The sequence below is a fragment of the Lonchura striata genome, chromosome 2 (genome assembly GCF_050655825.1).
Source record: "Lonchura striata isolate lonStrDom1 chromosome 2, ASM5065582v1, whole genome shotgun sequence".
In the NCBI taxonomy this organism is placed as follows: domain Eukaryota; kingdom Metazoa; phylum Chordata; class Aves; order Passeriformes; family Estrildidae; genus Lonchura; species Lonchura striata.
In genome coordinates, this window is record NC_140704.1 from 152,831,209 (window position 1) to 152,858,551 (window position 27,343).

The 27,343-nt window shown below is 41.1% G+C and overlaps 1 protein-coding gene and 1 long non-coding RNA gene across 6 annotated transcripts in view; one reads left to right on the forward strand and one right to left on the reverse strand.

Annotated features, from left to right (window-relative positions):
* Positions 1–1,006: 1,006 nt before the first annotated feature.
* On the reverse strand, positions 1,007–13,983 carry LOC110481661 (uncharacterized). Its single transcript, XR_004147871.3, has 5 exons — positions 13,928–13,983; positions 5,099–5,253; positions 2,269–2,490; positions 1,192–1,287; positions 1,007–1,092 (listed from the first exon to the last, which is right to left on the reverse strand). It is a non-coding gene; the product is annotated as an uncharacterized LOC110481661 (long non-coding RNA).
* Positions 13,984–14,114: 131 nt separating this feature from the next.
* DENND3 (DENN domain containing 3) overlaps positions 14,115–27,343 on the forward strand; it is a 31,605-nt gene continuing 18,376 nt past the window's right edge. The window contains exons 1-6 of one of the 5 annotated variants that reach the window (XM_085572607.1): positions 14,166–14,302; positions 19,191–19,334; positions 20,053–20,326; positions 20,875–20,990; positions 21,504–21,643; positions 26,891–27,002. In XM_085572607.1, the coding sequence (XP_085428733.1) occupies positions 19,254–19,334; positions 20,053–20,326; positions 20,875–20,990; positions 21,504–21,643; positions 26,891–27,002 (723 nt within the window). In that variant the 5' untranslated portion in view covers positions 14,166–14,302; positions 19,191–19,253. Of the gene's footprint in view, positions 14,303–19,190; positions 19,335–20,052; positions 20,327–20,874; positions 20,991–21,492; positions 21,644–26,890; positions 27,003–27,343 lie in introns of those variants that run through there. The other 4 variants (XM_021550384.4, XM_085572608.1, XM_085572610.1 and 1 more) reach the window with 4 other exon arrangements.

Below are 27,343 nucleotides of genomic sequence, written 5' to 3' on the forward strand. Positions count from 1 at the left end.
CAATCTTTAGGTACCATCTCAAGTATCCAAGCTGAAATCCAGTCCAAGATCCTTCTCTTCTCAGTGGTCTCATCCTAATGTCAGTTTGAATGCTGGTCTAAGTTGCTCCACAGTTGTTACAAGCAGGAAGTACACTTTCAAAACTTAGCAATCATCTTTATATCCTGCTGAATGTAAGCAGTATCTACAGGCCTGAAGCATGACAGGCTGGAGAGAACACTTGCTTTGGCCTGCTAATATATGCTAACATAAAAAACTACTTGGCAATGAGGCTCAGAAATTCAAATGCTGTGGAACACCCTCACCTGTCACCAGCTTTTGTGTAGTTGGTTACTTGTGGGTAGTCTTCGAAGATAAGTATTACCTGGTTACAGAGTAACAACTGTTTTCTTTATCACATTGGCCCACACTACCAGTCAAAAGTGGACCTTTGTTTACAACTCCATGATTTGCATCCAGGATATTTGCACACCCTTACAAAGGCAGGCTCCTTCCAGGAAGAGCATGCAACTCCAGGAAGGGTTTGAGGGTGCCACAAACATCTGTCATATCTGTCATATAAATGCATCAATAGCATACAGCATTTCCCCTTTCTTTCCCAGGAAAATCACTATCACAGAATCACAGAAGAGTTTGGGTTGAAAGGGACTGTAAAGATCATCTCATTCCAACCCCTGCCATGAACAGGGACACTGTCCACTAGACCAGGTTGTTCAGAGCTCCATCCAACGTGACCTTGAATACTTCCAGGGATGGGGCGTCCACAGCTTCTCTGGGCAACCTGTGCCAGTGTCTCACCACCCTGACAGTAAAGAATTTCTTCCTAATATCTAATTGCAAATCTCCTGTGACATTCTTCACTTGGCATTGCTAATTCCTTAGCTGTCATTGGGCCTGTAACTGTTCTACAGCTGCTGAGGTTTGGGAGCTTTGTTTCAGTTTGATCTGCAAGAATCCAGTTTGAAACATTCAAAGCAGCACATGAAAGATAAATGCTGCACGGTACTCACCAGTAAATGTGTGCAGCCTTTTTCCAGGCTTGTACTTTCCTTATTCCTTTCAGTGCTACCAGAAGTAATTTTTTTCCTGCTTCTGGAAAAAAAGTGGACACTAGTGAGAGAGCAGAGGATTAAAAATTAAAAAGAAAACAGCTGCAGTGGAGGAAGGCAGATAGCGATGACTCCCACTCACCTTTGGATGTGAAACCAAGCAGTCCTTAAGTTTGCAGTAACTCTGGTTTGCCAGCCTTTATTACTGCCTTGTTATTGGGTTTTTGTTTTTCTTAACCTGTTGAGAAATCATCTGTGTTACATGTATCAAGCTTGTATTTATTTACCCAAAAAAATAGCAATGCAAGTAAAGAACTTAAACTGACAATTGGAAGAATTTAAATTGACAACTGAAAGTTTTATTGTTTCAGTCTTTGCAGCAGTGGATTTGACCTTGGCTGGCTGACAAACACCACCCAGTTGCTCTCCCTCTCCCCCCTCAACAGGATGGGGGCAGGAGTGAGATGGAAAAGCTCACAGGTCAAGATAAAGACAGATCCCTTATCAGTTACCATCATGGGCAAAACAGACTTCAGGAACTTATTTTAATATATTGCCAATTAAAGATAAAGCAGGATAGTGAGAAGAAAAGATACAGCTGAAAACACCTTGCTCCCACTCCCTCCTATTTCCTAGGCTCAACCTCACTTCTTTCTTCTGAACTCTTCTACACCCCTGCCTCTCTCTGTTCAAAGCAGGGGGATGCAGAATGGGGGTTGTGGTCAGCCCACAGCACTTCCTCTCTGCTGCTCCTTCCTCCTCACATTCTTCCCCTCCTGCAGTGTGGAGTCCTTTTAACTCCACACTGTTAAAGTCCTAAAACAGGAAAGAATCCTTTGTGTACTTCTCCAGGGTGGGTCCTTCCCATGGGCTGTAGCTCTTCAAGAACTGCTCCAGTGTGTGTCCTTTTCATGGGATACAGACCTAAAGGAACAGATTGTTCCCACACAGGCCCCCCACGGGCCACAGATCCTGCCAGAAAACTGCTCCCGAATGGGCTCTTCTCCACAGGCTGCAGAGTTCTCTGGTGTGGATTCTTCACAGGCTGCAGCTTCCTTCAGGCTCTATCCACCTGCTCCAGAGGGGTCTTCCATGGGCTCCAGGGAGACAACCTGCACAGTCTTCTCCATGAGCTACAAGGGAATCTGCCTGGAACGCCTCCTCCCCTCCTTCACTGAACTTGCTGTCTACAGTATTGTTTCTGTCACATTTTTCTTACTTGTCTCAGCTGCTGTGCAGATTTTTTGTCCTTTCTAAACTGTTTTCCCAGAGATGCCATCAGTATAGCTGATTGTCCCATTTGTGTCCTGTGGTGGGTCCATTTTGGAGTTGGTTGGAGCTGGCTCTGACACAGGGGAGTCCTTGGCCTCTTTTCACAGACACCACCCCTGCAGCTCCTCCACTGACAACACCTGAACATGGTTGCTCAATACAGCATCTCCTATAAAATGTAGGATCAAAGAATAACTTAAGTTAGAGGGGAACTCTGGAAGTATCTAGCTTAATCCCCCTGCTTGAAGCAAGGCTAACAAGGAAATTAAACACGGCACTCAGGAATGGGAATTTCACCTCTTTTTATCAATTAGAAGGAATTAAAACTGGCTGGGTAGATGATTTGCAGAAGGGGAGACCAGAAACTATTTTGCAATTCAGACTTAACCATTACTGAGGGTGGCTGAATGCCACGAAATTGTAAATGTGAAGAGAAATCAGTATTGGCATGCTCACAGTTTGCAGTGAGATGTGTTCACATGACAGCAGTCATGTTACAGCTACCACTAACTGCTTCCATTCTGCCTTGGGGCAGAATATGCAATGAGGGTGAGGAAAGATAGAGAGAAAACGTTCCCTAGGGGAAAGACTTCGAGTTTATACTGCATTTAACAAAATCTGGATCCTGATGTCTTTAGGCACCACTGGGTACAAGTTCTAATGACTTCTGTAGGAACCATGAGAGTTCCATTTCCAAAGGTAAGGGTCAGGCAGTCTGTAAACTCTGTAAACTCCATACAACTGAAAAGCCTGATGACCGCAGCCTCCATCCTGACCCTTTGCTTTCACAGAAACTTTGCATGTTCTCTTGTGGCAAACCAGAAAAGGTCTTGTACATGACAAAGGACAAAATTATTCACTGGGCATTTCCATTATGCTTTTCAGTGGTGCTTTAGCTACCGGGTGAAAACAACCTTAACGAATGTTGAACACTGAAACCAGAGAATACTTTAAAAGCCCCTGTTTTTCTAGTGTGCATAGTTCAGGGTTACTTTGATCACAGCAATCTGACCCCTGTCATCCTAGGGAGAGAGAAGGGATGACTGGCTGAGACTAAGCACTCCCTGGCACAGGTAACAGGATGAATAAGATGACCTGAGCTAGAAATCTCATGGGATGGCTGTGAAGAGCTGGGCATGCTCTTTCTGTCTTGAACAGAATGGGAAAGCAGAAGTCAGCATCTGTTGCTTATGCACTGGTAACCTTTGAATCTTCATCTCATTCACCTTCTCCTTTTCCTTGGTGGCAGCTGGAGAGGTAAGCACACCATGTCAGAGCTCTGCTATTGACTAGAGAGATAGCTATGGATGTTGTTGTCATAGAGTGGGAATGTGTTGGAGTTGGCTTTGCTGTCTGAAATGAGACAGATAGTGAAAGATAATAAGGAGAAAACCTTGTCTGATGCTGTAAGTGAGATGTAGTTAAAATTAATATGAAAGCAAGGCCACAGACTTTGCATATTTATGCAATCACTTTTCTGGAGGATGTGGCTGTTATATTTAAATTCTGATATTTATTTTAACTAAGCAGAACTGAATGCCATCTGTACTCAGGGAATAAAGACAAAACAAGCCCATGTTGCTTGGCTGTGGGTTCTATAAGCTCTTCTGTGCCATGGGGCTGTGGGGCACTGAGCATCAGTGGTGTTATAAACCCATGGGGTATTTAGGTGCTAGGAAAAATAAATTCCATAGTTGGCTTAGTGCTGAATTACAAATTCCACTCAGTGCCAAAGCTTTAATACTGTTTATGTTTAAGGCTTGCTTTTTGGCTGTGCTGAAAAACAGAAGGCTTGGCTGTTGTCATTTGACAAAAATTAGAAAGGTCCAGATCACTTGGAAACTCGAGGGTTGCAGTCTCACAAACAAAATTTGCTGCTTTTAAAAGATGTTAATATTGAAATAAATGCAGCCTTTATAGCATATTGTAACTCTATACTGCAGCACAGTGCCTTGTAGCACTTTTCTTGGTACTGCTTTAATAATGAAGTCTTTGATTCCTTCCTGGTTAGCTGACTGGTCTTGTTACAGTTACTCTAAAGACTTCCATATTGAGATTCAGGTTTTGCTCCACAAGAAACTGAATGTTTCAGGACAGTGCATAAATAAATTACCTTCTTTCCTTTGAAATCTTTATCATAATTGCATGATTTGCAGGGGTAATCGTGCATGTTATTATGAAGAGGTGATCGTATCTTGTTAAATTCAGTCAGCTCTCTACTGATGCAATACATTGGCAGCAAATCTCTAAAAATCTTCCATGAAAAATCTTGTTAAATGTGTGAGAAAACCCAGAGAAATATGAATTAAAGAAGTGACTTTTCAGGAAAATCTGCTTGTAGATTAATTTATGAACACCACTAATGTGCTTTCTCAATTAAACAACGCTGCTTTTTTGTAATTATAGCCACGGAAAGACAGGAAAGGCACCAGAAATTTGTTGAACCAGCTTTTATGAGCAGCATGTACTCTGGTCATCAAAGACACATGGATTCTATCAGTGTATGATTGGCTTTTTGACCCTATGAGCAACTTGCAGTGCCTGAAGAAAGATCTGAAAGGGAATGCCTCACACGGCTATGCCAAACTGCACATTCCTAACATGCTCTAAAAATCACCTCTCCTTTGGTGCAACAGGGACAATGCAGAATGATGTAGTTCACAATTTATATTAATGTCCCTTCCAGCCATGTTCCGTGAAGGGGGCAAACGGGGCAATCTGCTGAAAGACGTAAACCAGCTTTCCTTTAAAACAATGGAGGACATTAACAGAGATACCAGAAGGCAGTTGGTTATTGTTGTGCTGTTTCCGCAGCCTTGGACCCGTGCCCTGCTCTGCAGGATGACAGAGCTCCACTCGGAGAAACGCCTCCCGCCCTCAGGCATTTCCAGTCTCAGGTTGCAATGGGATAATGAGTTGTGTAGGATTGATCCTGAGGAATAAAAAAAAAAAAAAAAAAAAAAAAAAAAAAAAAAAAGAGAGAGAGCTGAACGCTTAATTTTAGGAAAGATGCAGCAAGTGAACTTGCCAATACAAAATATATAGTTGGGAACAGAATGAATAAGAAAACGCTGTTTATGCCTTCAGTCTGCACAATGTGAAAAATCTAAACAATCAGTGTTTTTAGACAGGACATAAAAGTAATTACCATTCTCTGTAAAAGTACTAATAAATTTATTTCTACCTCTAGCTTGGGCTATACCAACTAAGGTTTTAGTTTTTCATACAAAATTACTTAATACAAACTCTCTTCTGTATGTTTTTATATTACATCACTTTTACTCTCAGTAGGTGAACAGCATTGGTGACAATAATACAGGAACTATGAACAGTCTTTTCTGAGCCACTGCTTCTCTTAGGAGGAAGCTTTTCCAAATCATATGACAAACTCCTTTTCCACTCCAGTAACTGTCTTTGCCCTCACAACAACTCTTAATAAAATAAAAGAACTCTTTTTTTTGCACAGTCACCATGAACACTCCTGTAACATATTATAACTTGGCAGGTAAACAAGTTGGGCTCCTGGTGCTTTGTGTGCTCTGCAAACACAGAAAACTAAGAGCCACCCTTCAGGAGAATCATCCTGCAATAGGAAGGCCAGATGTCATTAATGGTTTGATCTTTCTGACACTTGAAAATTGGACATTAGGGTAATCTTTGTGGAATATGAACACACTTTTTAAATTTTCAGTCATTTCTCTTTATGTCAGTTTATGTTACTTCCTCATGTAAAATGCTATATTTTGGTGGGTTTCTCTTATAGATTACAGGTGAATCAACTCTGAAAAATATTCCAACCACCAAAGAACAATAAATTGAAACAAGGAAAACAACACTAGATTCAACTGTGCCAGAAAAGGAAGCCTAAATTGCTCTAAATAATTTTTAAAAATATTTTAAATATTTTTGATTAATAATTCACATGGGTAGGTGAGATATTCTCTCTACTCTTCAACTAACGGATGTCCTTACAGAAAACTGAAATAGCCATTACGGAGGAATAAACAAAAGTCACAGAGGACACATTGTAAGTTAAGGTTCTCAACCCAAAATTTATTGTTGTTTTTTTTTTTAACATTAGAAGTGCAACATGGAAAACAAGCATTGACTATGGATAGTGTTTGTACAAATGCCCTTTTCTCTATAAAGCCAGTTGTGTAGAATCCTCCTTGTTCTCACTGTAGGAGTTGACACATGATTAACTAGGAGTTAATTATTTATGAGGTTATGTTCTGCCCAGTTTCAGTCATACATGACACAGCACCATGTGTTTAATTACTATATTTGATATGTCAGGTAATATTTAAATACACTCCCTTTATAGTGCTATACCAGTACACCTAAAATTAGACATGTTTAGCCATGCAAATAGTTGAACTTTGTTTTCTGTCTGCTGCACTGTTAAATCTCTAAGGGACCTAGTGTGAAAATAAAGCAATATGGTCTTAATTACCAAATCAAAGACAAATGTCGTTTAGAAGGGACCTTTGGAGGTCTCTAGTCCAACTCTTTGCTCAAAGCAGCAACAACTTCAAAGTTAGATCCAGTTGCTCTGCTCCTCATCCAGCCAACTTTCCAAAATCTCTAAGGAAGGAGGGCACACTGGCTCCTTGGAGAAGCTGCTGAAGTGCTTAATTGTTCTCATGGTAAAAACGGTTTTCCTTGTATTCAATCAAAATTCCCTTGCTGCAACATTCAGCTGTTGTCTCTTGTGCTCCCACTGTGTGCCTCTGAGTTTGTGTTGCTCTTCTTTATCACCCCTATTCAGGAGAATGGCACTTGGATTTTCCTTAGTGTCTCTGTACAGCTGCTCCGCCCTTCAGCCTTCACCCATGGTGGCATCCACAGCTTGCTGAGGACATCTTTTACCCCATGGTCCACACCCTTGGGGAGGATGCCAAGTACTTTTAGCCCTGTATCAAACACTGAGGAATGCCATTCACTCAGGTCAGATTTCAGGCTGTTCACCCCAACCCTTCAAACTGATGGTCCAGCCAGTTTTCAACCACCTTGTGGTCCATCTGTTTAGTCCACATCTTCCTAGCTTCGGATACAATGATGTGAGAGTGTTCTGTCCCTTCTGTGCTTACAAAAGATTTCCATGAGGCTTTGCTCCACAACGTAGGAATGAGGAGTGGCAGCATGGAATGCTGACAAGTTAGGGTGGTCTCACACTACCCACAGCCACTCTGGCTAATAACTGTGAATTCTCTGTATTAGGCTGCTCTAAAGGATACTTAGTCTGCACTGCCTTTCTGTGGTTCTTAAAGCATTTTTTATCTGGAGGTAAGCAGAGGTCACTTGGAAGCTGGTTATTTTACATGAAAAATAAGATGGCTATTCTGGTTGGATCCAAGCTTGGATTAATCTTCTTCAACAGCCTTGTTATGTGAATATTTAAAAATGAAAAACCTTTTCATACATAAAGGGTCCACTAGCTTAGGGAAGATAGTTTCTTATATAACAAAGATCATTTTGTTTATATATGCTGTTTTCTCATAACAAGAGTAAGGGCTGCTACAAAATATCAAGAAGGAAAGTAGCTTTTAATATGCATTGAACTAAGCTAAAATTAATTAATGGTGAAGTTTAATATATTATACTTTTGTTGAACTGTGAAACTGCTGAAAGGTCTTCTCTGAACACAGTGGAGTATCTCAAGAGATTCTCCAGATTCCAGGGAGAAAAAGCAAGTATACTTTATTAAATTTTAAAAAGCAAAAAGCAGTTCATAGTTATGAATGATGGTATCTGTGCTGATGTATTTTAAGGTTTCTTACAGTGATGTATACAATAAGCTATTACACAAAACCTGGTCTGAAATTTTATTTTCTGTATCTGATTGACAATCTGTGCACTAATTGACCTCTTGTCTTTCTTGTCCCACCACTTCAGGAATTCTCAGTCTGCATTTCTCTTACAGCAATGCTGTAAAAGAATAAATGCTATGAAATCTTAATGCTACTATAAAAAGCAGCTGCAAAATCTCCTTGGCTGCCCGAGATTGTGCCAGATGGTAAAGAACTGGAAGTATAATAAATGTCATATTAATCCAGTCAGATTTGAGGAACACGTTTATGCATCCCACATAAATAAAACACAGCTAAAACTGCCCCTGGAGTGATGAGATTCAGGAATAAGCTCTTCTGTAGCCTCGGGATGATCTCACAGTATCTACAATGCAAAGTGTTTCTAATATTCAGAGCACTCACATTAATCTGGTTCTTTGCCAAGGCCTGACAGCTCTGTGTTGCTACATCTCTCTAGATGTGGGGGCGTTGACAAAGCTAATCTCCTTTTTTACCCTCTTAGGACTTTCACCATTTTTTTTTTCTTTAAAAAATAAAACTACAGCCAGCCTCCTTATCAGAAATATAGAGGTGATGAGAAATAAATGCTGCATTGACACCCAAAGCTATTTCCTTGGGACTCAGTTATCTCATCACAGAAAAATTGTGTCCATTTGAAAGGTCATTGACTGTACAACTGGCTGAGGATTTTGTGTTTTGCTTGCTATAATTCTAACATCTTGTTTCCCTCATATACAAATGTTTAACCCTCCTGCTGTGTTAGTATACAGAGTCCCTGAGAGTGGCAGAATCATCCATGTCTAAGAGAAAACATCAGGAGATCTGTAGTCCAACTCCTGCACAAAGCAGGGTCAGCTGTCAAATCAGCCCAGTTTGCTCAGAGTTTTCTTCGGTGGCTTCTTGAAAACCTCTGAGGATGGAGACAGCACAGCTCCAGGCCTCTGCAGTCTGATTTTAGTACATACTCTGCCTTTCTCAGAGGTGACGGAGAAACACAACAAAATCCTTCAGCACATGTGCATAAATCACAGGGATCTGAGCTTTAAGGGGCATATTTCCCTACAAAAGGTAGAACAGCGGGCACAGTTCCATAGATGAAGAGCTGAGGAAATAGGAGGCAGTAGGTGACTTCTCCAGCACATGGGCAGGTTCAAGCTGAGAACACAAATCATGTGTTCTCAGCTTGTTGACACATAGTAAAACCTGCTCCATGTTGGCATTTTTCTGTAATGCCATTGAAACACGACCGTGTATTCTTAAAGAGATGCATGACAAATAACAGTCAATGTTGCAGAAAATCTGTATCCAGTAGTACCATAAATGGTGACAGCACAAACCAGACAAGCCAAGTAAAAAAGAAAGAAGATGCAAATAAAACTGTTAATAGGTTAATAGGTGTCCTCCTTCCCCTCTGACATGTCTATGCTCAACCTGGTGACCTCTTAGAGAATAATTTTCAGGCCAAAGTCATTGCACCCAGTTAGACAACACCTGCAACAATAAAGAATTCTCATAGTAGGTTTTTGTAGCATTATTAAGAATGGCAATAAGTCTCTGAGGCACTGAGAGAGGAATTTTAAGTCTGTGCAGAGCCCTAATTTGAAAATCCTGATTTGATTTGCATAGTCAGTAGTTGCTTGGTTGCTAATTTCAGTGTAAATTTAGAAAGTGAACTGTCCTGAATGAAAGAAATATTAGGTCTGTCAGTAAAGATCTTTCACTGCAGATTCCCAGAAGTCTCCTGATTCATTATTCTGGAAGCAGGAATATAAAATGAGAAATGCTAACATTGGAGAGAATATGTCAACCTGACTCCTGAGTTTTGTTAAAAATAAATCCCTTGCCCTGTGAATGACCATGATGATAAGAACTAAGAACTGTATTTAGAGATAAGGAGTTTAAAATCCTGAGAGGTGGTGTTTTTAAATGGACTTCCAGACTGCAAAGGCTTGTCTGATATGTATTAGAGCAGCACAGGTCAAGCTGCGTGTCCTGTCTTCTCTGGCTAGAACACACAGTTCTTGCTGGACAGAATGAAGATTTCTTATTTATGCAGTCATGCTTAGCATAGACACAGAAATCAGAATCATGGAATAGTCTGTATTGGAAGAGACCTTTAAAGGTCACCAATCCCATCCCCCTGCAATGATCAGGGACATTTTCAAGCAGATCAGGTTGCTCAGAGCCCTGTCCAGCCTGACCTGAATGTTTCCCTGGATGGGACACCCATCACCTCTCTGGACAATGTATCTTCCTGTGAGCCAGGCAGTGGAAGGCAGCAGTGGTCCAAGTTTCAGTTCTCACCTACAGATACTGCTGTGCCACAAGCTTGATCATAAGCCCAAGAAAAGGATTTAACTATCAATAAACCTTCAGAACATGAGTGATGTCTATATTCAGTTTCAAAATGAAAATTCCTGCAGACCTTACACCCATCATGGTGAAACTCTGCAGGATGCATAATCCCTCAGTTAGTCAACGTGTAGTTTTCATCACTGTTTGGAAAGGGGCACAAGCGTGAGTGAAAATCAGATTTCTCCATGTTGTTTTTCTGCAGTTCTCTTGTCTTATTTATCTGTGTGTGTCAGGGGGTGGGGAGTGGACTCTTTCTTTAATCTTCCAGTTTTGACCAACATGCCTGTAAAATGCCTTGACAAACTCAACTTCAGCTGTGTCTTTGGCTTTCCTAATTCCATCTCTACACATCTGGGCAGTGTCCCTGTATTCTTCCCAGGATACCTGTCTCTTGTTCTACTGCTTGTGCATTTCCTTCTTACACTTCAGGTGGACCAGGAGCTCCTGACTGACCCATGCCATTCTCCTGCCTTCCTTGCTTCTTTTCTTACACATGGGAATTAAACGCTCTTGCACTCAAAGAATTTTGTCCTCAGAGAGCTGCCAGCTCTTTTCAGTTCCTTGAGAGCAGTTCCCAGGGGGTGCCATTCACTAATTCTTTACAGAGCTGAAAATTTGCTCTCCTGAAATTCAGAGTCCAGACTCTTCATCTGGCCCACAGCCTTCAGGACTGAGGTATTTGCAGTGGAGGTGTCTACAATTCAACAAGTCACTCAGTTGTTTTATAAGAAAGACCACATCAAAGAAACACAACTGGTGAAACTATTTTCTTCCCCTAAACAGTCTGGCTAAAACAGAAAAACTGTATTTGGAAGGTAAATCAGATTCTATGCCAAGAGACTCTTTAATTATTCAGACGTGGCCCTGTAGGTCTGATAAAGCCTTTTCCATGCTGAAGACATATCAAGAACTGCAGTTTTTTCTGCATTCAGCAGCCAGTACCACCTCAGAGAGTTAACAAACAAAAATTTACTGTATTTGTGATCTTGCAAAGAGAAAACACATATTAAAAGCTGGCATTTCTTCCTCAGTTGACAATATTTTTTAGGAAGAAAGTTACTCAACTACATTAATTTCTTTTAGGAGAGAGGAGTTTTTCTCTACGTGAATGATTGTCTGTTACCAGTGACCTCATATAAGCAGGTTTCCTGCTTCCAGGCTTCTTGAGATTTTACCAGATTAACATTAGTACCTTTCATCTTGGAGTTCTGTTCTGATAATAACTTCACCATAGCTTTGCTTTGGGTGCTACATTAATTATGAACAAGAATCATCCAGTATTTATCATTGCAGATAGCAGAGGAATCAGAAGATGATCATGATACAGATTAATTAACTATGGGTGACCTGAATTGCTTAATAGCCTTGGTTCATTTGTAATTTTCTTATAATATGGTCAAATGCTTGGTCATAGTCATAGGTCAAGCAATGTAAGATGTAGGATTGTCATGTTGGAAGTAATAATAACCCTAAGAAAATTGTGTTGCAGTGGATAACTAATTAAACACTGCACCCTTTCTGAATGATTCATGTATCTGTCTGTCTCTGTTTTAATTAGGTGGGGATATCAGTCAGAAACAGCAATGTGATTTAGCACTGAGCATTCAGCAATAATATAACTTTGGTTTTGGTGTTCCTAATTCAAAACTAATACCAGAAAGTTTTGAAAGTTTTGAGAAAAGAAGCACAAAAGTCATCAGGAAAGGAGTTTTAAAAATATGAGTTGTATAATCTTTTAGAAATAGAGATTAATAATCTTGAACTCTGCAGAGAGAAATCTTCTAATAGTAAAAAGTCTGTTCAAGCAACAGCCAATGCAACATGATCCATTGACAAAGAGCTAAGCTAAAAAGTGAAACTGAAAATGAGATGCCCAACATTTAACAGCAACTGTTAACATGGCATGGCCTCAAGCAGAAGTTACAGCATTAATACAGGACTCACTCTGATTCTGTGACCTGGGCTACACAGGCTAAACAAGATTGTTTTAACAACTCCCTATGACTTCAAAGTTCATGAATATAAATCTTTGAGCCTTGGATCTTCTTTTACCACTTTGGAGAAGTAATCCGTGAAACTTCCAGGTTTTCAAGAATTTTCTTCTTTTAGTTGCTGCTATATGAACAGTTTCCTATATTCTGTATCTTCCTCAAAATTTGAGACAACCAGAGGCTGTATAATCCTGAGCTTTAACACCACAAAAATTCAGATAATAAAACCCCCATGAAATAGTAAAATCTCTATACTTTTTACTTTATACTTTTTTCTTTATACTTTTTGAGGGAACCTGATTTGACCCCTGAACTGACAAGAAGTTCATGAAATCCTGGAACCATTTAGACAGGGGATATTTTTGCATTTAAAATACCGGAACACTAGTCCACAAAAAAACGTTTGTGGTTGTGATGAAACTTTATCTCATACCTCCAGTTTCAGAGAAACCAATCTCTAGTTTCGGGTACTTTATGCTCCGGTCCCAGAGGAATTACATTCTCTTAGTGCCAATCCGCACAGAGCCAATACATACGGAGTGACTCACGGTGTATTTAGATTAAGCAGCTCAAGAAGAAACCTCGGAGTTCCCTGTGCTGTGCCTCTGCTGCTCCAGAGGGGAAACATGGCTCAGCTGGCACCAGCTCTGTGCTTACAGCCCATTGAAACTGTGACCCGTGGTAAGGTAAAGAGAAAACTCCCGTGTAGTGGCAGTGACAGAGCCCTGATGAAGTGACACAGTCCTGAGTCACCTGCAGCGAACAGCAGGGAAGGGCTGTGCTTCACAAGGTGCCAGACCATGACATCAGCCAGCCTGACAGGGTGACAGGCAGCCTGAGCCACCTCAGCCCCTGTTGGCCAGCAGCCCCACGAGGAAAACAGCCCGTGGCGAAAAATTAACTCGACCTTGAGTCGGGAAGTCTTTCCCAGGGGCTGCCCTGGTGAGACAGTGCAACGAGGTGAGGAAAGAATCACAGAGTGGTTTGGGTTGGAAGAGAACTTAAAGATCATCCAGTTGCAAGTCTGAGTAGCTTCCAGGCTGCTCAGAACCCATCCAGCCTGGTCTTGAACACTTTCAAGGGATAGAGCAACAACTGGGGACTTGTCTTGTTTGAGTTAGGTCCTCACCGTGTTGCTTAAAACTAGCAAATATTATAGTCCTTGGTTACGTCAACGTGGAAATCCCGTGATTGTAAATCACAAACCCCATCACTAGTTTTTAAGGGGGCCAGTGGTATCCCAGCTCCTCAGCCCTGCACCCTAAGCCCTCAGCTGTCCTTCAAGCCTGAGCCCCTCAGCCTCCAGCACTTCATCCTTCCCACCCTCAACTCCCAGCCCCTCAACAACTCCTCCCAGCCCCTCAACAACTCCTCCCAGCCCCTCAACAACTCCTCCCAGCCCCTCAACAACTCCTCCCAGCCCCCCTCTTTCATCCCACAACCCTCACACCTCAGAGCAGAGCTCAGCTCCCAGCCCTTTGTACCCTCAGCGCTCACCCCAAAGCCCCGCCCACCGCACGCATTACCATTATAATTGGTCAGAGACCTTAGAGTGACAGGGGAAAGAACCAATCAAAACGCGCGGAGCGGTGACGGACGGGAGGGTTCCGGCGCGCGGCACGGGCGCTCCTCCCCACGCCGCGGGGCGGGCGCGGGCGGCGCTGAGGGCGGGAAGGCGCCGCCGTCCCGAGGGAAGGAGCCGCTGCCCGCAGGGAAGGAGCCGCCCTGTCCCGGCTGTGCCATGGAGGACGTGCTGCCCTCGGGCCTGCTGGAGATCTGTCTGCTGGTCGGCGCGTCCACAGAGCGGGTGCGGGCGCTGCTCCAGGTGAGCGGGGCGCGGGCGGGCGGTGCCAGTGCGTGGGGCTGGGTTTGTCAGCGCGTGGAGCTGAAATATCCCAACAGAAAGTTGCTTTGACAGGCGAACGTCAGCAAAAGAGGGAGAATTGGTAGCGGTGTGAGGTAGCTGCACTTTTCCGAAGGTCTGAGTTTAGATGGCGAACTCACCGTAGGTTTATATAAGCAGGGACAGCAAAACGCTTTACGATGCGTTCTTTACCAGGTGTTACTGCACGACCTGGCTTCCGCTGGAGAGAAAAGCAAAAGAATAAAGGCTGATAACTCGTATCCTCAGGAAAACAAGAGATCTAAATCCCCGTCAGATCAAGTGCTCTGTGTTTGGCGTAATCTGAACCACTTGCATACAGCAGGAGCTGGTGGGTCGGGTACTGCTTTGAATATATATTTTACAATTTGTTTATAGTTTTCCCATATGGGCTCACAATGACGGCCCTCTCCTCCTGGTTCTGCTTGGTTCAAGTGTCCGACAGGTTTGTTCCATACCTACGAGCTGCTCCGCAGTGGGAAGAGCAGTGGTGCCAGCAAAAAAGGCCAGATAGCTCCCAGGGATCTCAATTGCTCTGCCTGAACTTGAATTTGATTTCGCTCTAATAGCATTAGATAAAGGAGTCTTTGTTGGGCTTGTTGCTTGTTCACTCTCTCAGGAGACAGCTTCTGCTGATGTCAGCTTCTTAAGTGATAACTGCCAAGCAGAGGTTCGCATTCCAGGATCTCATTCATGTGTACCTTCAGAATGGGAAAATAGTTCCTAAATGTCAGCACCAGACTTTTGAAATCAGTGTTGACATGGTATTTTATCAGAAGTGTGAGAAGTGAACCCAAAGGAAAAGGAATTTCTTATTCATTCCAGTTTGCTTAGTTCTCATTGCTTTCTGGAAAAAAACCTGTGGAACAACAAATACAGAAAGCAGAAGCCACTCTGATATTCTGATCATACTGCAGGTTCTGAATTTCTGAGTTTCTTTGCTCAAGATACAAAAAGGGATCAGAAAAGAAAGTAGTCCCTTCTTTTGTCAGCATGAACTTCAGTAAAGTCCCTGCAAACTGTTGCATTACTGGGATTTCAGTCACTGTCTTCGGGAAAGCTTACAGATTTACTCCACTTCCTTTTCCTTCTGCAGTACTATCTACATGAGGAGAGGGTAGTATGTTTATATGGCTAATTTCAGTGATTGTGGAAAGAAAAGACTTTACTTAGCAAAGATAACATTCCTAAATGAAAGTAGTGGATCTGTAATCATATCTACAAATTAAACAGTGGGCAAAATTCTGATAGTGCTTCAAATTGTGGTCTTCTCAGTGTGTTGGTGCATTCTTAACTGTACTGAAACATGGAGTGATAAAGTGAATTAAGTCAATGGGACTATGATGTAACCCACCCTCAAAGTAAGAAAAATTTTGTATGATTGATCTGTTGTTGACAGGGATGCCAGGAAAAAAAAAGTTTTCCACCGAAGCTGCTGAAACTGCTGTCATCTATTGCTTATCCTTATTGCCAAGAAAATTGTCACTCTGAGATTTCAATTTTAAAAGATCAAAGGCTGCTATTTTCAGCTAGAGATTTCTTTCTTAGTACTGGAAGTGTGTATTTTGTAAGAATGACATGAACAGAAGGGATGCTTCTTTTCCCTAAATTATCTACAGCTATAAAGCTGGATTTTGGTTTGGCAGCATGTGCAAGCTTTCCATGACCTGTCTCAGATCTTTGACAGGTTCTGTTGGTGGATTCTGCATCTGCCCACCACTGTCAGTGGTACAGAGCTGCCTTGTGCTTCTGGCCCTGCTGATGCAGACACAACCACCAAAACATTTTTTCCTGCTTCTCTAATGCATCCCTGGCTGTCAAGGTATCTGAAAAGAATGAGGTGTGATCAGATTGAGCATCAGTCAGCAGTGCATGCTTGTTGCAGCGAAAAGCACCTGGAAAAGGCTTAGAAGTGAATCAACAAAGCCAAGTGCAAGGTGCTGCCCCTGAGTCAGGGCAGTCCCTACTATTGGTACAGACTGGGTGATGCAAGGAGCCCTGACAAGAAAGACTTGGGAGTGGTGGTGGATGGGAGGTTGGACATGGCCTGGCCATGTGCACTTGCAGCCCAGAAAGCCAAACATGTCCTGGGCTGCATCCAAAGCGGTGTAGGCAGCATATGAGGGGGGAGATTCAACCCCTGTGTTCTACCTGGAGTGCTTATCCAGCTCTGGGGTCCTAAGCACAGGAAAGATATGGAGCTCTTAGGATTGGGTCCAGAAGAGGGCCACAAAGATTATTAGAGGAGCACTTCTCATATGAGAAAAGGCTGAGAGAGTTGGGGCTGTTTGGCCTTGAGAAGAAGAGGCTCTGGGGCCACGTTATTGTGGACTTTCAGTATCTGAAGGGGCTCCAAGAGAGATGGAGAGGACTTCTGACAAAGGCATGGAGTGATAGAACGGGGTAAATTGCTTCAACTGAGAGAGGGCAGATTAGATATTAGGGAGAATTTTACTGTGAAGGTGGTGAGGCACTGGTACAGCTTGCTCAGGGAAGCTGTGGATGCCCCATCCCTGGAAGTGTTCAAGCCAAATTGGGTGGGCCTTTGGGTGTCTCAGTCTAGTGGAAGATGCCCCTGCCCATGGCAGGAGGATTCAAATGAGATGATAATTTAAGGTCCCTCCCAACCCAAGATGTTGTGTGATTGTCTGATAAGCAACTGTGTAATGGCCTGCATCATCAGGAGTGTGGCTCACAGGCAAAGGAAAGGGATTATTGCTATTATTATCAAAACCCTTGAGTTCACATCTGGAACATTGTCCCAAATTTGGGTACCTTTTTACTGGAGAACTGCTGGCAAACAAGAGTGAGACTAGAAGAAGCTGTGCTGAGGGCTGGGGCATAAGGGAGGAAGAATCTCCTTCCCAAGGGACTTCTGAAACTTGACTGGATGAAACCCAGTGCAACCAGACCTAATGTCAACCTTATCATTAGTTTGTGCAAAATGTTGCACAAGAATCTGCAGAGATCATCCTACAATTGTTTGGGTTGGAAGGGACCTTAAAGATCACCCAGTTCCAATGCCCCTGCCATGGGGCAGGAACATCTTCTGTTTAACCAGGTTGCTCAAAGCTCCATCCAGCCTGACTTTGGACACTTCCAGAGATGGAGCATCCACAGCTTCTCTGGGCAACCTGTTTCAGTGCCTCACCACCCTGACTATAAAGAATTTCTTCCTAATATCTAAACTAAACCTGCCCTCTGTTGGTTTGAAACCATTCCCTTTTGTCCTATTACTTCAACCTAATTGTCCTGCCCAATCTAATTTTTGAGGCTTCATACTTTCCCTCCGTAATTATTTGTTAAAGAAACTAGTTCTTTCATGACATTCAAAGTGAAATTAACTTCTTCAATGATGGGAAGAGAATGAGGTCAAGGAAACACCAGATAGCTGAAGTCATGCTCTGATTTTTGGTTTCAACACACTACTGTTTGTATCTAAATAGTGCAGTCATTGTAAAAGTCCCGTATCAGTGTCCTTTACAGCAGCGCTGTTACAGGAACACTGTCAAATGGGGATGGAATAAAATCCCCCACTGCTGTTTGTAAGAAGCTGTGTATGATGCAAGGAGATTCAGTAGCAAGAATCTACAAAAGGGAAGTATTTCAAAGTGAAGAAGTAACAGTAGCAGCAGAAAAGATAAAATGTTCAAAGAACAGAGAAACAAGTGAATGTTGTTCTGTTGCTGCCTATTCACTATCCCTGAACTCAAGGAGTAAAAAAGTGACTTTGGCCAAGACATTAATATGAGCTGACTCAAATGCTGGAGACTAAGTCAGTGGGTCAGTGACAGTGCTGACAATGCTGTTCTGTGGGGAAAAATGGTGTTTAATGTCTCTGTAGTAGTTCAAGACATCAAGGATCTGCCATTTCAGGAACTGTTAGGCTGTGAAGCCATTAAATTGCTGGCTGCCCTCCAGCACTTTGGAGCACAGAGATGCCTCAGTGTAAGTCAGGGATTGCCCTGTCAAAGCAACTCTGTGTGCAAACCTCAGCAGGGCAAATCTGCCAAGCTGAGAATGCTGCTGTTGGAGTATGTCTGTGTTTTTCTTGCATAACAGCCTCAGGGCTGAGCCTTAATTCTTAATTTCCTCCTGAAATGTTTAGCTGCATGCTAATTTGAGGGTGATCATGGTGAATGTATCTGGTTTCCAGTTTCTTCATTGCCTTTGTCAACTGCCAGCTAAGGAAAAGACACTTTAAGTTCTTAGCATGTGAGGATGTGGCACTCAGTACCCCAATTTGTGATGTGCTTTTTAAAGTCATTGCTATCTTTTGACTATCTCATTGGATACTTACCTGAACTTTTATTTTCCACATCAATTTACTTTTAGTTCAGGCTCTTCGTTCATTAGAAGTGTGTTTTTTCACTTCTTATTTTTAGTGAAGTTTCTTTGGAATATCCTGTTATAAATAGTGTAGTTTATGGAATTTAAGAGACCATAACTAGCATGTCATAAAGCATTCTTTACATTTTTTCTGTGATGCTCAAATGTGGAAAAGAAAACTGTTAGAGGACATATCTGCTGGGATGTAAGAGCTGAGACTTCTGTCTCAAAACCTGGACAGTGGAATATTGGTAACAGAGCTTTCTATGTTGTAGCTATTTAAAAAAAAAAAAAGGAAATTATGGGCGAGGCCAGACCTGGTTCTCAAGGAGCATCTTGCATCATAACTGGTGATAAAAGCAGCATGTGTGCTTCACCTCCTCTGACTTTGAAGATGTTTGCAAAAAGTTAAAAACAAAACAACTTTTTACCACAGTGGGGGCTCGCCTTTCCTGTTTCCGAATATCTGTTGGTTAAACAAAGCTTTTGCTTGTTTTTTCAGCCTTGCAGGAAGAATTGAAGTTGCAATGAAGTAATTGGAAATGCAGCTACTTGGCTCAACTGTATGGTTAAGAATACAAAAAGTGCTTCCCAGTATGAGGAAATCTCTTTGATCACTTCCTCCACAGCTTTTCATTGCAGGGCAGTGAGTGCTTTCAGGCCAGTCATACTTTGCAAAGCTGCCTGTGAAAAATGTTGTAATTTCATACATGCTCTTGGGATGCCTGTTCCAGCAAGTCATCAGTGTATGGAGGGATTCTCATGGCTTAAAGTGTCTTAAAGTTTTGTTTATTGTAACAATGATTGTAGTTTTTGATTGTGCCTTGTTAATTGCCTTATAAAGTTAAGCATTGCCTTGTAAAAGTCTGTGTTTGTGTTTTTTAAGGGTTTTGGATTTTTTTTTTTTTTTGGTGCACATTATTTATTCTGAGTTGAAAGGAAGCTTTTCCTGAAGTCAAACAAAGACTTATCTAAGAGGCTCAGATGTTTCTCTTTCTTTGCTTTTATTATTGCCTGATTTTTTTTATTGACAGTGTTTGTTTTAGATATAGTTTAAGTATATCTTAACACTGAAAAGGAGGAAATATGGTATTTGATATCTGTTAATTTCTTTTGCCAAAGGCATAATACTAATATGGGACATTTTGAATGATGAAGGATTCCTTGCCTGCTAAAAATGCCCATTTTCCTCGCATTAACATATATAAAAAAAAAACTTAAAAGGAAAAATCAATTATTTAGGAAGCAGTAAAATATTTGAAACCCACAATTTTAGGGCCAGAAGAAAACTAGGGTTAAAAATTATGAAAAAACCCACCTATCAGGATGAGTGTCAACTTAGTGTTGTTGTTTTTTTTCTATAGGGCACTCAAAGAAAACTCAAAAATCTTCCTCCCCTTGATCCAGAAGTTCTTTCTGTATTTGTGCCTCCGTTTATCAGCAGAGATGATGTTCAGATGATTAATGCTGGTAATAACTTGAATAAAAGCAAACGCCGATCCTTCCGAAAGAAAAAAGAGAGACCCAAGGTTGAAAATGTCAAGAGCCTCAATGGGGAGCAGAAAGCACCTGACACAGAAGATGTGACAGTTCCAAAGGACATTGACCTTATTGCTTTGCCACAGCTCTGCTTCCCAGGTACATGAGGGTTCACACTTCTTGTTGAGAACTGCTTTAATGTAAATATTTCTTGACCCATAGCTCAGCCCTTATTTTTTAGCCCATGCTGGTAAATCTTGGTTTGAGTGAAATACAAACATGCACACACTTGAAAAATTATTTTTCACCCCAAAATGGGTGAGTACTCTCTCACCTTTCATTTGGCATTTTGATATACCTGAAGTAGTGAATATTTTCTCCAGGTTTAATTGGAGAAATTTTAATATGCCTGTTGTTATTGCAGACCTTTTTAATGTCTTTGGGGAAAAAAAGTAATTTAAACCCATTTATTGTATTTTGTCTCTGAAAATGCAGAATAATTTCATTTTTGCCTCTTCAGTAATATGCAGCTTACAATCTCTCTAACAACCTTTAGTTCAAGTGGTCTGTATATTACATTTTAATCCTTTAAAATGAAGCATTTCTCTTGAAATGAAGTAGCAATGTGCAGTATTTGTCATGAATTGTCTTTCACACAACTGTAGTTAAATATATAATTAAAGATATAGTTGCTGGCTTCATTTCAGGAGGACTTTATGTAACTTCTGAATCAAAAGAAGACCACATCCATTTCCTGGTCTTCACTGACGTCTGTGGTAACAGAACATATGGTGTTGTTGCACAGTACTACCAGTCTATGCAAGTAAGTTATTTAACTCATTCTTCTGTTGAAACATATTAAAATATATAAAAGCAAAACAATTGGAGAAAAGTGTGGGATTCAGTTTATCAAATTAGTTAACAGGTGTGTTTTTATGTTAGGAGGAGTACAGGACAAATCGTACTTTTATATTGCCACTTTAAATGAAGCACTTTAGAACACACTGCATTAGGAAAAACTGTTACTGATTTAATTTAGGAGATTTGGATATTTAGGAGCAGAATTTATCCCTTGGATGTTTTTTTTTGGTAAAGATTGTTCTTTCTAAACAATGGAAAATGTTCTTTCTAAATACATTTTGTGCTGAAATTCTTTTTAATACACATTGCTGAAGTCTTGTGGGCTGACATTTTTCTGAAGACGTAAAGGAGATAGACATCAAAATCCCTTTGAAATATAGAGGGAATTGGATATCACATCTCTAAGGTTCTCAAGAAAATATCAGCCATAAATTCATTATTAACATAAAGTCATTAATGTGCAGTTTTCTTGCAGGATGGCTCCACCTCCTCGAATGGGCAGGGCCATTGGGAATCTGCAATGACTGGGAAGGTGCCTCTCTGTTTTGTACCCTGTGCTGTTTGTGTTATATCCAGATACCCATATTTTAGTGCCCTCAAGGATTGTCTCTCTTGGTAAGATTTGCTTCCCTGTGTGTTTCTGCTGGAAATGATTGCAGGTTTTTAATACCTGAATTTGATTGATGTGGTGAGGAGAGCTGTGTGATGCTAAAGCAGTGGTTAGTTTATGTTTAGGTTTTGTGGGAGAGGAAAAGAAGAAATGCTATGTCAATGTTGCCCAGACAGTAAGTGAAAATTCTGTATACCAAGGGTATTAGCTATGATGTTGTCTTAATTTTCTTGGGGGGTTTTTGCTAATGTGTAGGGAATGGATATTTTACAGATATTATTGACTTTTTTTGGAGTGGTTTTTTTCACTCTTATGAAAATCGCTTTCAAAGCACAAAAAGCTTTTTATAATGAACCAAACAAATGTCATAAGAACATGAATATATGTATTAATAAGCAGTTAATGACACATTAGGGAAATAATCCAAGTCACTTGAGGAAGTAGAGTGGTTACTTAGATGTTGTAGAACTAGGAGAGAAATTCTTAGGATACACTGAAACATAGAAACAGTCAAATACTCTGCAGTGTAGATAATGTAAAAGGTAAGTGAACATGTTATTAAGTAATTTATCTTATTTTGAGGTTACTTTATTGTTAAATTGTTAAGATCTATTTTGGATTAAAACCTTCTCACATCAGGGATCTGCCTTGGGTACATTGGACATTACTGGGTATCTTCACTTGCAGACCTGTTGTCCAAAGGTAGAAGAGGTTTTCTTCACTAAATTTCAGTCAAGATTTCTAGAGTCAAATCTGAATCCAGCTGCAGGTATTTGCTTCTTGCTGAAAGATGCTGGGGTTTTAGGTTGGAGCTTGAGTCTTTCCCTTTGCTCTGCTGGTGCTCGTATCCCGAGCAGATGAGCAAGGGAGCACCCCCTGGGTACCAGCTGAGGTGCATCCCCAGCCCTTAACCTGGCTCCAGCCCAAATGAGCCCTGAGCACTCATTTCCCCAGCCCATGCACCTCTTCTTCTCTGTGCTGTGGATTTAGATCTTCTTGGAGCACTGACTGGCTTTCCCTGGGCTGCATGAAGAGAGCCCTGGAGGAGCAAAGCAGTGCCTTCCTCCTGGGCATTTTAGACATTGGCTTAAAAAGGCTGTGAGATCAGAAATTAGTCACTCTGGCAGCCCTTTTAAGGGCATGTACCTCTGCTCTGTCATTTAAAAAGCATTAGTGAAGGGGTTTAATGTGGACAAGGCACTTCAACATGATGGAAACAGGGTGTACACAGGCCAGGGTGAAATCAAAATAAATGTTCAGTGAAATAAGAAGGAAATGTTTGTTTTCCTTTCTCCTTTCCTGCCCAGATCACTCCCCCCTCCTTTATATTTAAGTGCATTACATCAGCACTTGGTATTGCAGGAACTGATTCATTGCTGCTTTTCATAAGTCTCAAATCTCAAATCACTGCTAATCTGCATGTGGAACTCTTCCAGCTGTGACTACAGCTGTGGCTACTGTTTCCATCCAGCTTTTATAGTGGGATTCCTGCTGCTTTTCTAGTGTGAGCTCAGCCTGTGAGAGGGTTCACCTCACATCAGCTGGGTGGGAAATGGATTCAGCTAGACAGTTACAGTACCCATCAGTGGTTTATGTAGAGTAATCATAAGTGAGTAATTTCTTCTCTGAAGTGAGACATCTCTGAGCTGGGAGAAGCAGTCAAATGGCAAATGGCTTTTAAAAGAGTCCACTGAGGGAGAAGTAGGAAAATCTTCAGGACAGCCATGGAAAATTCCAGATGTTGTAAAAGTGTCTCTAGTTCTTGTATCTATTTAGTGACAGTAACCAGGTAGAATTAACCCTCTAGATCTGCTTCTGCCTCTGGGTGGCTATTTTAATAATTATTTAAACATTATCATTAAACATCTCTGCCTTAATCACATATAGTAGGGTTTGGCTCCTATTTAAAGCATTGATGTCCACAGATGGCTTTTCTCTTTTGAGTCTGTACTGGTTTCTGAGAGGAGTTCAGTTGATCAGTACTGTACAATCTGAGCTTAAAGTGATTTGTAAATATGTGATAATTATAGGGAAGTTCAACAGGACAATAACCTTCCATGTCAGTCTTGTGTGTTGTCTTGGTCTTTTAACTGGGGAATTTTTCACACAGCTGCAATTTTTCACACACTCTTCCCCTTTTTGCTGTTACATCTGTGAGATGGGAGTGTGTGTAACTGGAGGGGGTGGGGAATGCTAGTGAAGAGCTGAATTTGGTGATGGCATTTCCCACGGTGCTGGAAACTCAACTGATTAGGTTTCCATTAATTTTTTTTTTTTTTAATTTCCTTTTTCTTTATAGTATTTAATGGCTCATTTCAGAATGTCTACCCTTCTGGTTTTAGTGTCTTGGTTTTTTTTTAGAAAGAGTGTTTCACTGTGCCAGAATACACTAGGGTGGAGGGAAAGGAAGGGGTGGAGCGGTACCGGTTTTCCTTATTTTGGTTGTACTACTGAAATGTTTCCATATGGCATGAAATATCTGCTGGGGTGTGTGGCTGTTCTGAATGCAACATAAACGATTGCAGCCAAGACCTCTATGAGATTTTGAGTGTACAAAATATCTCTGTAGAGCTGGAGATGTTCTTTTTGGAAGATTACAAACTGACATTGTCTTTCTGTAAATCAGAAAGGGAGTTACTGTGTGTCATCAGGTGGCCAGTGGGTTAATAATCTAATTAAGTGTTTTTGTTGCTTGAATGTACTCAGGTAGCAGTGCCTCTTATATTTAACAAATAATAACGCCTTCAACAGCACACTTGTATCCTTGGTATGCTTCAGAGCTGTTTTGCAGGATGCTTCCACTGATTAATCATTCTCCAGTGAGGAGTTCTGAAAGCACTTGCTGGTGGACCTCAAACCACCTATTTATAGTGTGTAGCCCTTTCATTGTGATAACTAGTGCAGGAATGCTGTTGCTCCTGAAGATCTGATGTTGAAGTAGCATCTAAAGGGGTTCTGCTTCCATTCAGGATTTTTTGCTGCAAAAAGTTTATTTTTCCTCCAGAATTCTGTGCATAGATTATTTTCTTCAGTACCTAAGTGCACAGAATTGCTTATAGGTGAGGTGGTACTTGTTTTCAGTCAGAATAATCATCAAGAGTATTTTTTAAAGTAAGTATTCCTAAATAAATTCAGGTTCCTGAACTTTTTCAAGTGGCAGAGTAGAAATCACAACTGAAAACTAAACCAAGCTGAGATGCACAGGCAATATCAAGATATAAATCCATGCAGGTGCTTTGAACTGCTAGGGAATCTGCAAGCAGTCATCATAGTAATGAAGGTCTTTGTATTCTGTGCCATTAATTTTATAACTAATTTCCATATTGCTAGCACTCAGTGCTTCCAAATCCAGAACATTTTATGTGGGGTGTGTCTGCCTTTCCCCAGAGCAAGCAGATGTGCACCTAAATGGTTTCACAGCATGCTGGCTGTTGGATTATTTTACCTATTTTGAAGTGGTTTGGTTTAACTTGAGAGGTTTTGGCACTTCGCACATGTAGTATTACCTCCATCTGTTATACTGCATGAAAAGTGAAATATTCCTGGCAGTAATCTCCTGGATGAACTCCTGTCTTGGATGGATGAATAGGCTCCATTCAAACAGTAAATCTTCCAACCTGTGTACTCGTCCTTTCAGCTGCCTTGAGAAAAGGTGGGAGTGTGCAAATGGCTCCCAGCTCTGAGGCAGTACAAAGGGCCTATTCTGAGCTGCTCTTGCTTTCTGAAACACCTGTCTGTGGACAGTTAATAGCAGTAATGAAAGGTTCATAAACTCCTTAGCTCTCCACTTGAGTGTTTCAGAGATTACTTCATTTATTTCTGCAGACATCTGCAGTGCAGAGCTGTCAGCTGCTGTTAGGCTGCATTAATGGGGCACCATGTCCTGAATAAGGAGCTCTGACTGTCCTCTCTGTACATCTGCTGCTTTCTCTGTCATGTTGTGTCTGTTGTGACATTTACTTCTTGATAAGAGCTTTTTGGCTCAAAGGAAACAGAAAAAAAAAGGCTGGTCTGCTTACTCTGTTTGGCTAAATCTGACGCATCACTAAATGTGACAGAGTATTTGTTTAAATGGATGGTTCAGCTGTCTGGTTTTCTTTGATAATTCTTAAATTCCCCTTTCTCTGCACCTCTAAAGAGCTGATGGACTTTTTGGGAGTATTTATGTAACAACCCAGGGCTTCCTTCAAATAGGAAAATAGTGAATTTAAATATTTCATTTCAAAGGGCAGTAATATATGACAGAATATTTTTTTTTCCTGACATCTAAATGCTGTACACAAATATGATGTGCTGGATCATTATATATCTCTTAACCTATTCAGTTGCTTTCTTCCTGAAGAGCAAGTGTTCTTCTGCAGGAAACCAGTAAAGCTGCAAACTGAAGTAAAACCTTCAGGGAGAAGACAACCATACTCTGTTCCTAGTTTCTCTATATATAGATTTGCAGGCCTAGATTTCTGAGTTTGTAAATATTTGGGGTTTTTGCTATAAGCTTACAAGTGAATCTTCTATTGAACAAAACAGCCTTTGTGACCACAAATATCTAACTTGGTAATTGTTACATTTCAGAAATGCTGTGGGAGTTAATAGTTTTCAGCCTTGATTGCGTGTATGTTTAAATGTTCCAGAATTTATTTGGTGTATAATATAAACCATATGACCTTTGTTAGGGTAATAGCGTATAAAACAGAAACATTTAGCAGGTTTGCATAAATGTTCTTATTCTTTGTGTGGGCAGGAATGACAGCAAAGAGCAGTGTCCATAGAGGCCTAAGCCTTATGCTAAATACGGGTTTTGCTTCACATTCCTCTGCAGTCAAACTCGGGTCTACAACCTCTCTTTTTCCTCTGGTGCTGTTTTTCATCTCAGAGCTGGTGTCTGAGGCTTGGGATGGGAGGAGCACCGAGTGTTGCAGCTGTGGATGTTGGTTCCTCAAGCAGTCTCTAGAAGACACTTGCTGTAGCTACACCTCACTATCTCACCTCACATGTGGTTTCCTTTGGCCATCAAACCACTGTGCTATGTCCTCTGATGGACATAATGCAACAGTATTTCATGCATGGCAGTACAAAAAAACTCTGCATCATTAAAATTTAATGAAGCTGCTCAAGTATCTAATACATTAGAAATTAATTAGCTGAAAGAATAGCTTCATTACTCCTAATAATTTTTTCTAGATTATCAGCAGAAAGGCTTTTTGTGTTTGCATGTTACTATTGATAAGTCATTTCCTATCATTTAATTACAGCTTACTAGAGCAGCTACGACCTTTGAGGGATTTAGATGTCGAGGAGTACATAAAAGAATTTGCAGCAAAGCTGTTTTTAATCCCCAGCCCGCCACCAGGATCACTCCACTTGGTAATTATTCCTCCTTAATTTCATAATGATTTTTAACATTATGTCTTCTAAGATACTAAGATGCTGTTTTCAATAAACTGGGTGACATTCATGAGTGTCAGGTTAGAGATTACTTGGTCATGTGAAACTGTTGTCAATACCTGTGCTTTAAAAATCAGGCCATGCATTATTAGTAGAGAAAATAACAGTGTGACCAGGGTTCAGGCTGGAGTGCTGGCATACCAGTCATGTTCTTTATTTTTCAAAACTTCTCCGGGAAGGCTTTGGCTTATGCCAACTATTTGTGGTCAGACATGATGCCTGGGCAGGTCTGGGAGCAGCAGAACAGTGTGCAGTGGATG